The 11,250-nt window shown below is 46.7% G+C and overlaps 1 protein-coding gene across 1 annotated transcript; it reads left to right on the top strand.

Moving 5' to 3' along the window:
- Positions 1 to 381: 381 nt before the first annotated feature.
- Positions 382 to 4,139, top strand: SOWAHB (sosondowah ankyrin repeat domain family member B). The gene has a single exon (XM_059066928.2). It carries the CDS (start codon positions 449 to 451, stop codon positions 2,834 to 2,836), a length of 2,388 nt encoding a protein of 795 aa, XP_058922911.1. The 5' UTR covers positions 382 to 448; the 3' UTR covers positions 2,837 to 4,139.
- Positions 4,140 to 11,250: the final 7,111 nt, after the last annotated feature.

Raw genomic sequence — 11,250 nt, 5'->3', positions numbered from 1 at the left:
GCTCGGACCAGCCTGACTCATCTGGGATGGGTGGCAGGGGTGAGGGAGACCTCAGAGGGTGGAGGGACGGGAGGAGGCGGGCCGGGCCCTTCCCCCAGAGCCGGGGAAGAGGCGTCGCCAGGGCGCAGGTGAAACCGACTCCGACCTATCCCGGGAACTTTCGCAGCGGAGACTCGTTGCGCAAGGCGAGCATCGCGCAGGGGCTTCCTGGGAGCCGCCCTCTCCCACCCTGGGCTGCGCGCGGGGGCTCAGCCCCGGGGCCTCTCCCCGGGGGACCTGCGGCCCTCTTGGCAAGTTCTGGGGTTGCAAGCAGGCCGCGGCTGATGGAGGCGGGTGGCGCCGCCCCGGGCGCAGGTGACAGACGCCAGGCCAGGGTTTCTGTTGGCGGGGGAGAGCGCAGGGAGGGCGAGACGCAGACACCTCGGGGCCAGGGGACGACGGGGCAGCGATGGCCCGAGAGTTGAGCCAGGAGGCACTACTGGACTTTCTGTGCCAGGCCGGGGGCCGAGTGACCAACGCCGCCTTGCTGAGCCACTTCAAGAGCTTCCTCCGAGACCCCGATACGCCCCCCAGCCAGCACCAGCGCCGCCGCGAGCTTTTCAAGGGCTTCGTCAACTCGGTGGCCGCAGTGCGCCAGGACCCCGACGGCACCAAGTACGTGGTGCTCAAGAGGAGGTACAGGGACCTTTTGGGGGAGGAGGGGCTGCAGCGACTCAGCGACCCGCCCGCGGCCGCCGCCCCTGCAGGGGGAGCTGCGCCCAGTTTCCCGCTCCTCGCGCGCAGGGGGGAGCCGCCGCCGCTGCCGCCGCCGCAGCAGCAATCCCGGCGGCGGCGGCGCGAGAAGGAGCTAGAGGAGGAGCCAGCAGGTGCCGCAGACCCGGCAGCCGAGGCAGGTTGCAATGGACTCCCCGCCAGCGGGGCCCGGGAGGCGGCCCGGAGAGGCGACCGGCGGAAGGGTAGCTCCGGCCACAGGGCGCCGGTGCCCGCGGCCGCCCAGGACCGAGCGAGGTGCGCGGCGGCCGAGACGCAGGGCCGCCAATGCTGGGAATGCCTCCAGAACGGCCTGGGGGGACTCCCGGGCGAGCCGCTGCTTGGCTCACTCCCCGACCCCCCCACCGCCACCGCCAGCGCCTGGGAGAAGCCGGCGCCGGCCCCGCCTGCCCAGGACGACAGCGGAGCTCCCAGGCCGCAGCGGGAAGGTGCGCCCGCGGAGCCCCCGCCGGTGTCCGCCGCACCCCGCTCTCCTCCCACCACCGTCGAGGCTGTTGGGAGCGGGGCTTCCCCACCTGCTCTCCTGTCCTGCCCCACTCCCCCAGGAGAGCCGCCCGAGCTGGTGACCCCGGGCCCCCTGCATTATTCGACCCTGCAGAAGCAGCAGCAACGCACTCGAGAGTGGGTGGCCAGACACCCCCAGATACCCGAGGCCCGAGACCAGGGCCCCATCCGAGCCTGGTCGCTGCTGCCAGACAACTTCCCCCAGCTACCCTCGGAGCCGGGCTTCTGGGTCCCGGAATCTAAGCCAGCACCACCGGACTTCCCTCCTCCCCCTCATTCTCTCTTTCCCGCTGTTTCGGAATCCTGGCCGGGGAAGTCTCCACTGGGAGTCTTTCGTAGCATTCGTTGTCAGCTGTCCCTACAAGATCTGGAGGACTTTGTGGATCAGGAGAGCCACGGCAGTGAGGAGAGCAGCAGTGGACCCAAAGAGTCCCCTGGGGGTTCTGAAGAAGGGCCGCACCTTGCCCCGGGAGCCCCAGATGGGAGAAGGCTGAGGAATCCAGCTGGGGCCCCTTCTCCAAAGGAGGGCAGCCCCAGCAGGAGCCTTCAGGGCCTCAGGAACAGAGAGGATGGTCACCCTTCTCAGCCTGTCCCAATAGGAGCTGGTTGCCTTGCAGGCCACTCTCAGCTTTTGCCCTGGCCTGTCCCCAAATTAAGGAGATCCCTAAGGAGGAGCTCTAGGGCAGAGAGATGCAAATTGTCCTCCTCTGATGAGGAGTACCTTGAAGAGGATTTGCTGAAAAGGAACCGGCGCCCTCCCCGGTCCAGGAAACCCTCGAAGGTGGGAGCAGTGTCCAGCCCAAGGGTGGATGCCGCTTTGACACCAAAACCTGCAGACATTAAGGCTACTGTTGTTGAATGTGGTCATCCACACAGCTCATGGGCCCCTGGAGGGGAGAGGCCTGCAGCCTTGATCCCCCCCAGATCTTCTGAGCACAAGTCATCCCTGGTCCCTCTTGATGCCAGGGAGCATGAATGGATTGTGAAGCTTGCCAGTGGCTCTTGGATTCAAGTGTTGACTTTGTTCTGGGAGGACCCCCAGCTGGCTTTGCACAAAGACTTTTTGACTGGGTACACTGCCTTGCACTGGATAGCCAAACACGGTGACCTCAGGGCCCTTCAGGACTTGGTCTCAGGCGCACAGAAAGCAGGGATTGCTCTTGATGTAAATGTGAAGTCCAGTTGTGGGTATACCCCGCTGCACCTTGCAGCCATTCATGGCCACCAGGGGATCATCAAATTGCTAGTGCAAAGGTTGGCGTCTCGTGTGAACGTCCGGGACAGCAGTGGGAAGAAGCCTTGGCAGTATCTGACCAGTAATACCTCTGGGGAAATATGGCAGCTCCTGGAAGCCCCACGGGGCAAGCCCATTTTTTCCACCTACCCCTTGGTTCGAAGCTCTTCCCCCACCAGGAAGGCCAAGAGCCGGGAAATATCTAGAAACGTCACTCGAAAGACTTCCTTTGCTGCGCTGCTCAAAAGTCAGCACAGTAAATGGAAGTCAGCCAACCAGTATGAGAAATTCCCCAGTCTAAGGGAAAGAGAAGAGTATAGTGACTGAGGGGGGCCCCTCTCTCCAACATGGCCTCCACACCCCCATCCTTGAGCTATTCAATGAGAGAATCCAGGGGGAATGGAAAAATTGCTGAGGAATTGGTCGAGAGGCCAAGTGAGATGGTCTACCTAGTGTTTACCTCCCTGGATTTTGCATCAGCACATCCTGGACCTCAGAGGTCGTCCAAGCTTTCTGACGGCTCAAGTCCTTGGGCCAGTGAACGTAGATAAGGAGCAGAGTCAGGTGCTTAACACCCGGCTGTTCTTCTCCTTCCCTTGCCATCACAGATCCGGGCACAGCAGGCCACACTATTCTCCCAAGCAGCTACCCCAGGCCTTGGCTAGAGAGGAAGCAGATGTCTCACAAGAAGAGAGGCAATTCAAGGAATTGATTAAGCTCAAACAAAATCCTCTCTCTGGCTAGGAGCTCTCTGGCTTCCATTCATTTGGAGAACAAATCTTGGCTGAGAGTGGAAAACACCAGGTTTGAAATCAGATGGCTCCTCTTCTTTCCCTTTTCTTTTTTTTTCTGGCATTCACATCTGTGCAGTAAAATTATTACTGGAGAGTAGAAGTTGCTTTAAGAGATTCCTCTGCCCCATCGTCAGGTCTTTCTTTGAATGCAACCTTTGGTGGCCAGCACAAGAAATGATTAATGCCTCATTTCAGAGAAGCAGTTGGGTAAGATCCAGTTGTGACTGACATTCAGGCCCTACTTTTTTTTAAAAAAACGTCAACCTGAGGGGAACTTTCCAAATGTAAAAACTGTATGGCTCATTTGCATAGTGACTGAAACCATCTTTTATGGAAACTCCCTGTGTAACACACAGCGGAATTAGCATCAGTAGTTTTCAGTAGGTTTGAATGGCCAATGTTCATACTCATGAAAATTGAGAAATGATTTTGTTCTGGGGATGCAGTAAGGGTTATGAGGTGAATGCCTCCCCACCAGGAATTTTCTAAGCTGCTAAATATAATTTTATTTGCACTAAACATTTTGCCAAGTAACATTAAATATTAGCCTTGAAGTGCTGTATCTCTAACAGGAAGTGGACCTTTTATTTGCTTGTGATGGGACTGATCTTTGTGGGTCTGTGGAATGAGAGAATGGCTAGTTTATAAACTGCAGTAGAAAATCAAGATTTGGAATGTAAATTCAAAGAGGGCTGAAAGATGAAGTGTCTAAGAGGAAATAGTTAATTTTTTATGGAAATGTTCTCATGTGCTGTGTCAATGATGTTGTATTTTAAAGTATTTTTGTGTTTCTTCTGGCTATTTTCCCCCATTAAAATATCAACAGATCTTTATAATTTATTGTACTTATGCTGATTATTGTTAATTTTCTGTCTTACAAAATTGTGACTCAGTATCAAATATTTTTGTTTCTTTGTAGTTTTACTTTATAATTTTGCTGAAATAAATAACTGTTCTATTAGAAAACAAACAAAAAAATAGGCAGAATAAATAAATCTAAGGGTTGCTTTTCTCCAAAAAGACCTATACAAGGGATGAAACTTTGGCAATCACATCAAGAAAAGAAAGCTACAAGCACAGACAGCAGGTGTATTGTTAGGAGAGATGAAATTTTTAAACATAAAAGATAAACATTTATGTGAATACTCTAGTACAGGCAGTGATCTCCCGGGGGAAAAAAATGTCAACTTCTTTTAAAAGCCAAAGACTGTTTTTACTTTACCATACTGTTATCACAATGTCAGTTTATTCAACAAATATGTTTTCCTTAGTGCTGTGGGATTGATAAAGGTGAATGGGACATGACTTCTCCCCTCTTGAACTTAAAATCTAACAAGACTTGTTGTTGACTGATTTATACCATACCTTACTCCCAAGATGTCTTCTAAAGCTGCATTGTATTAGGTATAAGCTTTTAAAATGAGGCAAAGGAAAAAAAAAAAAAGGTGGTACCAGGAATGAGGACAAAACAACTGCAATACAAGAAAAAAAATTTTTTTCAGACTGTCATAAGTACAAAATTAAGTGCTCCAGAGGATTTCAGAGGAGAGAGTCCTTTGGGCTAAGAAAATCAGGTCCGGCTACTGGGAGGCCAGTCATCTTTAGGTGAATGATCTTGGCTTTCCACAGAAACCAGCTTTGTTGGTTCTACCACATTCTTGCCTTTGGCTTCAGTGTGTGATTTCATAGCACAACATTGGCTGATTGCTCAATGGTTACGACACAGTCTTGGGTTCTAGGTTCATTCTTATGAGGATCCGTCAGGTCCGTCTGTCCTTTGTCCCCATATCGTACCTATGACTCTGGTCAACCTTCTTGCATGATCAACATGTATTTGGGGAGGGGGTGGGGCAGAAGAGGGTGTTGAGAGCAGAGTACAGCACAGACCTGATGGAGTCATCCATTTGCTCATGTCATAAAGCAAAGACCAGGAGGACTGCCAGGCCCAGCCTCCTGCCAGCCACAAACCTCGCCCCCGCCACTGAGGCCAGACCCATCGGGGTGTGAATGCCCTTACCCTCTCAGTTTCTGTCCTGGTGCTGAATTCTTTCAGCTTAGAATCCCTTTTGCTCTTTTCCTGGAGAACTTTCATGTTTCAAAGGACAGCTCAGATGTCGAAGCCTCTGTGAGGGCAAAGCTGCTGGGTGTGTTTGGGGGATACTTAGCTCCTATGGCTGTGGGAGATAGGTGGCTTCTGCTACGTGGCAGCCTAAGGCGCTGTGGAACGAGGTGAAGATGGAAAGGGAATTTAAGGTCAGGTTGAAAAAAGGATCTTTTATGATACATCAAGAAAAATAAGCATTTTCTAGGAAGCCAGGGATTGTCAAATTTTTCCCTCCAGAAAACCTTAGTGTAATTCCAAATATGGAAGCTTTCCTAAAGTCTTAATTTGAAGACAAATAAAAAGTATTGTATAGGATGTACTCAATTTTAAAGTTTCCCTTTCAAATTTTCATTGTCTTTGATGTTAATGCCTCTTTGCTGGCAAACAGTGGTGGGCAATTGAACAAATGGCAATTTAATATTAGAGGCAAACATTAGAAACTGGTGATAATCTTAGCTCAACGACTTGCTTTTTTGTAGACATAGTTGTAAAGTAGTGAATTTTAATCTTATATATAATATCTACCATACTGTTATTTTCTGCTAGTAAAACTGCTTTTAGTTCAACACTTTGGGATTTTACACATAGCGTGCCATGACTTCCAGGTGCTTTGATTTCCTCAATACATTTTTTAAAGTAACAACTTTGAGATATAGTTCACATACCATACAATTCACCTATTTAAAGTATACAGGTCAATGGTTTTGAGTGTATTCACAGAGTTGTGCAACCATCACCATAATAAGTTCCTGTACGTATTTGAGAACTACTGACCCAGGCAATGGGGGAGCCATTGACAGTTTAATGTAGACCTATATAGACTGGGGTGAAGTAAAGATTCCTCTTGCTGTAGTAAGGGAGACAAACTAGAAGCAGAGATCAGGTAAATTATTGTAGTGTCTTGGTTTCATATTGGAAATAGGAATATTGACTCACTTAGCTAGATGAGGTGAATAAGTTTGGATGTCTAAAAATGAGGAAAGAAAATTTTAGTTGGAGGAGCTTACTTAGTTGATAAAAATCAGAAGAAATTAGGTGAGATCCAAAAGGATCTCTCCATCTTCTCTCATCTATAATGCTCAGGTTCAGTGATTAGACCACTTCACTACTGTGATGACAGTCTAGGTTCAGTGCTGTTTGTGTTTGTTGACATCAAACAAATGATTAAAAATGTGTAATTGAGGGAATTCCCTGGCGGTCCAGCGGTTAGAGAACTCCGTGCTTTCACTGCCGAGGGCTGGGGTTCAATCCCTTTCTCAGGGGGTGGGGGGGTCAGGGGTGGGGGAATGTGTAATGAAAGGATAGGATCATGTAGTACTTAGGCTCATGGCAATGAGCTAGGCTGCCTGGGTTCCTGTCTTTGTTTGGACAACTGTCAGCTTCTTGGTTTTCTCACTTTTAAGATTTTTTTTTTTTTAAGACCAAATGAATTAACACAAAGTCCTTAGAAAATGCCTGGTACAATATGGCCCAGCAGTCCCACTACTGGGCATATACCCAGAGAAAACCATAATTCAAAAAAACACATGCACAATTTTCATTGCAGCACTGTTTACAATAACCAGGTCATGGAAGCATCCTAAGTGTCCATTGACAGACTAATGGATAAAGAAGATGTGGTACATATATACAATGGAGTATTACTCAGCCATAAAAAGGAACAAAATTGGGTCACTTGTAGAGACGTGGATGGATCTAGAGACTGTCATACAGAGTGAAGTAAGTCAGAAAGAGAAAAACAAATATCGTATATTAACGCATATATGTGGAACCTAGAAAAATGGTACAGATGAACCGGTTTGCAGGGCAGAAATTGAGACACAGATGCAGAGAACAAACATATGATCATCAAGGGGGGAAAGCCGGGGGTGGGGTGGGGGGGGAGATGAATTGGGAGATTGAGGTTTACATAAATACACTAATATGTATAAAATAGATAAGTAATAAGAACCTGCTGTATAAAAACTAAATAAATAAAAAAATGTTTAAATGCCTGGTACATAGTAAATCCTCAATAAATGTTAGCTATTATTATTTTAAACACCATTCAAAATATACAGTTCACTTTAAATTTCAATCTATGCTGAAGACAAATTCTCTGGTTGATTAAAACAGTGCTACGAGAATGAGATTTGCCAATAGAGGTAAACATTCTTCATTATGCTTCTATATAAAAAGATGCTTGTGTTTCTCATTTCAAATGAAAAAGACCATTCAACTATCTGTGTGGAACAACTATGAGCTATTATAGTATGTCATTAAACAGAATTAGGTTTAATTGAAGTCGTGTAAACTAACATCAGTCAAATCAGCAGCTCTGGTTTAGCCTGGAATTGAAATCCAGGCAGAGCTCTGAAGGGGTGAGGCTTATAGAGAGTTGAGTGTGTGTGTGTGTATGTAAAGCTACCATCACTCAGGAAATTTGAAATAAACTAAATCCAACCATGCAGTAAACTTTAACCAAAATTCCACTAACTTTGTCAAGATGAAGTCTCACTGAATTGGATTAAAAATTCCTGACGTATTGAAATATTCTTCCTCTTTGGTATAGTATTTCTTGATTCCTAGCTCACAAGTTTGACTCCTCTTTTCTACTTTTAAGACTTGTGTTTTTTAAAAAGGCATCACTGGGGCTTCCCTGGTGGCGCAGTGGTTGAGAATCCGCCTGCCGATGCAGGAGACGCGGGTTCGTGCCCTGGTCCGGGAAGATCCCACATGCCGCGGAGCAACTAAGCCCGTGAGCCATGGCCGCTAGGCCTGCGCGTCCGGAGCCTGTGCTCCGCAACAGGAGAGGCCACAACAGCGAGAGGCCCGCATACCGCAAAAAAAAAAAAAAAAAAAAAAAAAAAAGGCATCACTGTATGCAAATTGTGCCTCAATTAAACAAGAAAATGATGACAAATAAGGAGAAAGATATTTGTCAACTTGCCTGTTGGGGTCAAAGACAGGACTCTCTTTTTAGAGGGTCTAATTTTTCCATGTGTTCTACTTCTCTCTCTCTTTTTTTTTTTTTCTTTTTGTGGTACACAGGCCTCTCACTGTTGTGGCCTCTCCCGTTGCGGAGCACAGGCTCCGGACACGCAGGCTCAGCGGCCATGGCTCACGGGCCCAGCCGCTCCGCGGCACGTGGGATCTTCCCGGACCGGGGCACGAACCCGTGTCCCCTGCACCTGCAGGTGGACTCTCAACCACTGCGCCACCAGGGAAACCCCTATTTCTCTTTTTGAGAAGAATGAGTACTCCCAAGTCTAGCAGCTATTAACAGGTGTTTCTGTGCCATCACTCTTTCTGAAACCGTAATGGTTACTCTTATAGAACTTCAAGATTTTTCTATTATATTTATATCCTCAAATACAATTAGCTCTGTCGTGAAGTCCTATCATTTGTTGTCAGTTAGGGAAGCGCTTCAGGGACAACTGTAGTGAACCAAGCAACTGCCACAATCCCACACTGGGTCTCACTGCCTACGAGCCTTGGCTGGCCACAGTAGGGCTAAGGCAGGGAGGCAGTGGGCTAGAAACAGTCCCATTTCCTTAGTGGTTTGAGGAAAGAGGATTACCAAGTCACATAAGGGTGTCTAGATCAGAGTATTTAGAGTTTCTAATTAAAATAAACTTTAAGAAAGTAAGCAAAATGAATATTTATTCAGCTGATGACAGTAGCTTTGCCTAAACTGATGGTCCAAGGAGAGTCCCATTGATTTTTCTTTCTGGAAGGGGCTGGACTATATCCACTTGCATTGGAATAGACATGCCCTTGGGGGTTTGAATGTTGACTGAGTATTAGTTTTCCACCTAGTTTAACCCTAACTGGTTATATGCCAGATAGGAAATCTCTGTGAGCCTTGATTTTTGTAAGGAAAGCAAAGGGGAAGAAGGAGAAAAACATACCAATAGCATGAAGTTGGCCTAAGGCACTAAAATGCACAGTAGTCTTAATGGGTAGCAGAAATGGGGAAAAAAAGAACAGAAGGTCGATTTTTGATAATAACGTATACTAAGCCTACCTGTGGAGCTATCTTTCTATGACTGCAGAGAGATCATGAAATATTGCCCTGGATTTCTTGGGCAAGTTTCTGATACCCATCATGAAATCTTGGGAAAGCTGAATCCTAGAACCACTTTTCACATATGGGGTATACACCTCTCTTTCAGGAGCAGAGTATCCGATGTGGATGATCTTTCACACTCATTTTCTCTTCTGATCTTTGTTCTCGGTCAACTGCAGCTTTCAGTCAGGTACTGACAGAGGGGTTGAAACTCAAGACTACTTGCTGCTTGTTAAGATTTTTTAATTGTTTGAAATTTTCAGTGACCAATGTTGATATTCTTTGTCCCTCCAAAACATGCCCGTCCACCATGTATGTTCAAGCATGGATAATGGGGAACAGAATTGGCTTTACATTCTTACACCACAAGATTTATTGTATTTATTTAAGATGTCTCCCAGATGCTTTTTTAAAGGTTTTTTTAAAAAATATTGTATTTATTTATTTATCTATCTATCTATTTATTTTTGGCAGCGCCAGGTCTTAGTTGTGGCAGGCGGGATCTTTAGTTGCAGCATGTGGGATCTTCTTTTAGTTGCGGCATGCATGTGGGATCTAGTTTTCCGACCGGGGATTGAACCTGGGCCCCCTGCATTGGGAGCATGGAGTCTTACCCACTGGACCACTAGGGAAGTCCCCAGATTCTTTTTTTTTTTTTTTCGGTACGCGGGCCTCTCACCGCTGTGGCCTCTCCCGTTGCGGAGCACAGGCTCCAGACGCGCAGGCTCAGCGGCCATGGCTCACGGGCCCAGCCGCTCCGCGGCATGTGGGATCTTCCCGGACCGGGGCACGAACCCGTGTCCCCTGCATTGGCAGGCGGACTCTCAACCACTGCGCCACCAGGGAAGCCCCCCAGATTCTTATAAAGGAAGACATCCGCATGAGGCAGCAGGCCGAGTGACCACGAAAACTCCTCATCCTGCGACCAGCCTGTGACTCTTTGAGGAAAGGATTAATTCTCTAAACACAGACACACATCTGCAGGCAGAAATTGTCTTAGGTGCCACCTGACCATAACTCTATGTCCCTTATATGTGTGTCACCTTACACGTTCTGTGGTCTCTTGGGTCCCGGTGTTTTCCTGCTAAAAGCTTCTTCAAGACCACCTGGAAAAGCAGAGTGACGGAACAGGTGGACAAGTATCACCTGGATTGTGGACACAGGACTGTTCTTGTTCTACCAGAGTTAACGTTTTCTCTTTATTGTGTTAAGCGTCTGACTCAAATTCCATTTTGGAGGTATTTCCTCAGGTTCAAAATTCCTTATGTCTTTATTTACTTTCTATAAATTGAGAAAAGAAAGAAATTCTTATCCTTTATAAATTTAAAGCCACAGCATCCAGATACTGGCTTATGATGGAAACTGAATTTGAAGTTAACAAACTGATATTCCTAAAAAAAAAAAAAAAGGAAGTTTATATAGAAGTTAAGCAGTATTTTGTGATGTGGGAAGGTACCACAATAAATACTTCCATTATCTGATAGGTTTGGGAAATGGATTGCTCTGAATAATAAATTATTCTAGTTCATAAGAATTTCTCACATATACTTCACATGATAAATAGTTTAAGAAAACTGAACTACAATTAAATACACTCAGCACTAAAACTAAACACAACGTAATTTATGGTTTAAAAAAACCATTTAAGATCATTAATGCTTTGTGATTATTATTGTAAATATCAACTATCTTTGCATTTAGATACACAGAACTAAAGTCAGTTGATGAAAGATTGGGTTTTATAAATTTTACATCTATTTCATATTTTAAAGAATTTTAAAATTATACAAATGAT

This window comes from Kogia breviceps, chromosome 6, assembly GCF_026419965.1.
Source record: "Kogia breviceps isolate mKogBre1 chromosome 6, mKogBre1 haplotype 1, whole genome shotgun sequence".
Taxonomy (NCBI): Eukaryota; Metazoa; Chordata; class Mammalia; order Artiodactyla; family Physeteridae; genus Kogia; species Kogia breviceps.
The sequence above is the reverse complement of the archived record's forward strand: the minus strand, read 5'-3'. Positions and strand labels throughout refer to the sequence as shown.